General features: G+C 46.1%; 1 protein-coding gene across 1 annotated transcript; it reads right to left on the reverse strand.

The window, feature by feature from the left end:
* Positions 1 to 849: 849 nt before the first annotated feature.
* Positions 850 to 3556, reverse strand: LOC139196163 (uncharacterized). The gene is made up of 3 exons (XM_070821826.1): positions 2638 to 3556; positions 1190 to 2079; positions 850 to 948 (listed from the first exon to the last, which is right to left on the reverse strand). The coding sequence occupies exons 1-3, from the start codon at positions 3554 to 3556 to the stop codon at positions 850 to 852; spliced, it is 1908 nt and encodes a 635-aa protein (XP_070677927.1).
* Between the last annotated feature and the right edge of the window lie 327 nt (positions 3557 to 3883).

Consider the following 3883-nt stretch of genomic DNA (forward strand, 5'->3'; position numbering starts at 1 on the left):
ATTCCAAGTGTTGTTGAGCTTCGAGCCTTCTTTCGTCGAGTGCTTCCAACTCTTGAAGGCGCAACTTTGCATTCTCCTTCTCAGTCAAGCCTTCTTGTATAACTATTCTCAGTGAGGGGATTTGACTTTCAAGCGGTAGAACAGCTTCCACGCCATATACAAGAGAATAAGGCGTAGCTTGGGTAGGAGTCCTATGTGTCGTCCGATATGCCCAAAGTGCTTCGCTTATTCTTTCATGCCAGTCTCTCTTTGTTCGGCCGATCACTTTCTTTAAGAGATTGCACAATGTTTTGTTGAATGCTTCTGCAAGACCGTTGGCCGGGGCATGATACATGGAAGACTTATGCTGCTTGAACTTGTATTTCTCACATAGCTCATCCACGAGTCGGTTGGAGAATTGCTTTCCGTTGTCAGTGATGATGTAGCGAGGCACTCCATATCGGTGGATGATGTGCTCCTTGATGAAACGGACGACAGTTTCCTTCTTTACTTCCCTTAGGGGTATGGCTTCAGCCCACTTGGAGAAGTAATTTGTTGCAGCTAGGATGTAAGCTTCTCCTACAGATGATTTCGGAGTAATTGGTCCTACGACGTCCAATCCCCATGCATCGAATGGCCATGAAGCAACTGTAGGGTGTAATGGCTCAGGTGGTTGGTGTATGAAGTTTGCATGGAATTGGCAGGCTTGGCACCTTTTGGCATATTCCAGGCAGTCCTTCACCATGCTTGGCCAGTAGTAGCCCATTCTTTTGAGCTGGAAATGTAGCTTTGGTCCAGATTGATGCGCCCCGCATACGCCTGAGTGTGCTTCTTCCATGGCTTGATTAACTTCTTCCTCACCTAGGCATCTCAGAAGTACTCATTTGAAAGAGCGTCGGTGGAGTGTTGCTTTGTAACAGAGGAAGCGAGGTGCTTGTCGACATATTTCGGATCGGTGTTTAGGATCATCTGGAAGTTTTCCATGCTCTAAGTAATCGATCAGCGGTTGTCTCCACTCTTCAACATCGACTGGAAATACTGAGATGACATTTGTATCATCTAGTAGCATTTCAGTGATGAGGGGGATCACCCATCTTTGGCAAACTGGCACATCTGCAGCTTCATCTTCTCCTAATGTCATGCTTGAGGCTAGGTTGGCAAGAGCGTCTGCCATTTGATTTTTTTTTCTTGGCACATGCTCTAGTGTCACAGTCTCAAACTCTTGTAGCAGTTGAGTTGCTAGCCGAAAGTATGGGATGAGATCATCTTTCTTCACCTCATATTCAGTTAAGAGTTGATTGATTATGAGCTTGGAGTCGCCAAATATCTCAAGGGCTGTGATTCCCATATTGATCACCATTTGGAGTCCGATGATCAGTGCTTGGTACTCAGCGACATTGTTGGAGCATAATTCGCTTAGTTGAAAGGAATAAGGTAATATATGCCTTTGTGGTGACATGAATACTACTCCTGCCCCCGCTCCGTCTGCTCGTGCAGATCCGTCGAAGAACATCGTCCATGTCGGGAAGATGTAGATGTAGAACACTTCCTCGTCAGGCAAGTCGTCTGAGATTTTCCAATCAGCTGGGATTGGGTGATCGGCAAGAAAGTCTGCCAGCGCTTGTCCCTTTACGGCTTTAGCTGGGACGTAGATGATCTCATATTGGTTAAGAAGTAGCGCCCATTTAGCGAGTCGCCCTGTCAAGACGGGTTTGGACATGATGTATTTGACCGGGTCAGCTTTTGCAACCAAGTGGATGGTGTACGCATGCATGTAATGCCTGAGTTTCTGGATGGCGAACACCAAGGCAAGGCACATCTTTTCTATTGGGGAGTAGTTTAACTCGGCGCCGGTGAGGGTTCGGCTAAGGTAGTAAAGCGCTCTTTCTTTCTGGGATTCATTCTCTTGCGCCAAGAGTGCTCCAATTGAACTTTCTTGAGCGGCGATGTACAATATGAGCGGTTTCCCGGGCACAGGCGCCCCCAAGACAGGCGGACTTGACAAATACTTTTTTATGCTTTCAAAAGCATTGTGGCATGCTTCGTCCCATACAAACGGAACATCCTTCTTCATGAGTCGGCTGAACGGTTGACAACGCCCTGCAAGGTTAGAGATGAAGCGTTTGATGAAGGTTAGCCATCCTTGTAGATTTTTCAACTCATGCAGGTTTCTTGGCTCAGGCATGCTTTGAATGGCCTTGATTTTTTATTGGTCCACTTCAATACCACGGTGCTTGACAATGAAGCCAAGGAACTTTCCGGAGGTGACGCCAAACGCACATTTTAATGGGTTCATCTTGAGGTTGTATTTTCGCAGCCTTTCGAACACTACTCGCAAATCCTTCAAGTGATCTGATCTTTTCTTTGTTTTGACCACCACATCGTCCACATAACATTCTACGTTCTTGTATAGCATGTCATTGAAGATTTTCTGCATTGCTCGTTGATATGTAGCTCCAGCGTTCTTTAGACCAAAGGGCATCACCTTGTAACAGTAGATACCTTTTGGAGTCCGGAATGCTGTTAGTTCCTCGTCTTCGAGAGCTATACGAATTTGATTGTATCCAGAAGAGCCGTCTATGAATGACAGTGCCTCGTGGCCAGTGGTTGCGTCCACCATGATTTCAATGATTGGTAAGGGGAAGTCGTCCTTCGGACAAGCGTCGTTGAGGTCCCGAAAGTCTACGCAAACACGTATTTGTCCAAATTTCTTAAGGACGATGACGATGTTGGAGATCAACTTGGGGTATTGCACCTCTCGAATGAATCCTGCTTCAATTAGCTTGTCAATCTCTGCCTCGATTTGTGGAATGAGCTCGGATCGATATCGCCTTTGAGTTTGCTTTATTGGTCGTGTTCCAGGCTTAACTGCAAGATGATGCACATCGATGATAGGGTCAAGGCCGGGCATTTCTTTGTAAGTCCAGGCGAAGACGTCTTTGTATTCTGATAGCAGTTGGTAGTACTCCTCTATCTCGTCTGCTCTTAGCAGTGCACTTACAAAGATAGGTTTTTGCTCCTCTTCTGTGCCCAAGTTGAGCTCCTTGAGATCGTCAACCGTGGCTTGCCCCTCATCCTCAAGTTGTGGTGGTGCAGCAGTGACATCTTCTTCAAGGGTCTCGTATTCTTTCCCTTCTTGGATCGTGATGTGGAAGACATCTTGGACTTCCTCTTTAATGTCGTCCTCTTGGGTTTGTTGGTATGCAGATTGTCCAGTATGGATGATGGTGCGCCTTCTTACTATCAGTGGTCCATTTGCGTCAACCTCCAAGATTGCTTGACGCTTCATCCTTGAAGGAATCGAGCTTCGAATATCACCTTTTCCTGATAGCCTGTCGAGCTTTTCTTCCTTTGACCTTGTTTCCCTATTTCCAGAAAACTTCATGTTGTCTTCAAGTCTTTCCAAAGCTGACTGACGAGGAGGAGAGCTAGCTGTGTTGCTTTGCTTATTAGGTTTTGACAACCTTTCAAAAATAGAGCTTCGGGAGGTTGGCCTGTTAAGCCTCTTGAAGACGGAGGTTCGGTTTTGACCACCAATGTGATCAAGGGCTGACGTTCTGGGTCTTGAACGATTCATCCTATCGAAGACTGGCGTTCGAATGGTAGATTTAGGCTCCTCTTGATCTTGTTCAATGCTCACACTGATATGTTGAGTGCTAGCATTTTTCGCTTGGCTTGAAATCTTCACGGGTGCATTTGATGTGAAGCCAAGTCCAGCTTTGTTGTTGTTAACTCCGTAACCATGCTTCTTCAACTTCTTTTGAGTCTTGGTGAGGTCACGTTCTTTATTGTTGACGGTGTTTGAAACCTTTTTTCCAGGATTCGAAGAAGAAGCGAAGTCGTACCCAGCTTTTGACATGAGTTTGTAGGCGTTCGGATCAAAACCTTCTTCAGTCCTCTTGGT

The sequence above is a fragment of the Malus domestica genome, chromosome 05 (genome assembly GCF_042453785.1).
Source record: "Malus domestica chromosome 05, GDT2T_hap1".
Classification (NCBI taxonomy): domain Eukaryota; kingdom Viridiplantae; phylum Streptophyta; class Magnoliopsida; order Rosales; family Rosaceae; genus Malus; species Malus domestica.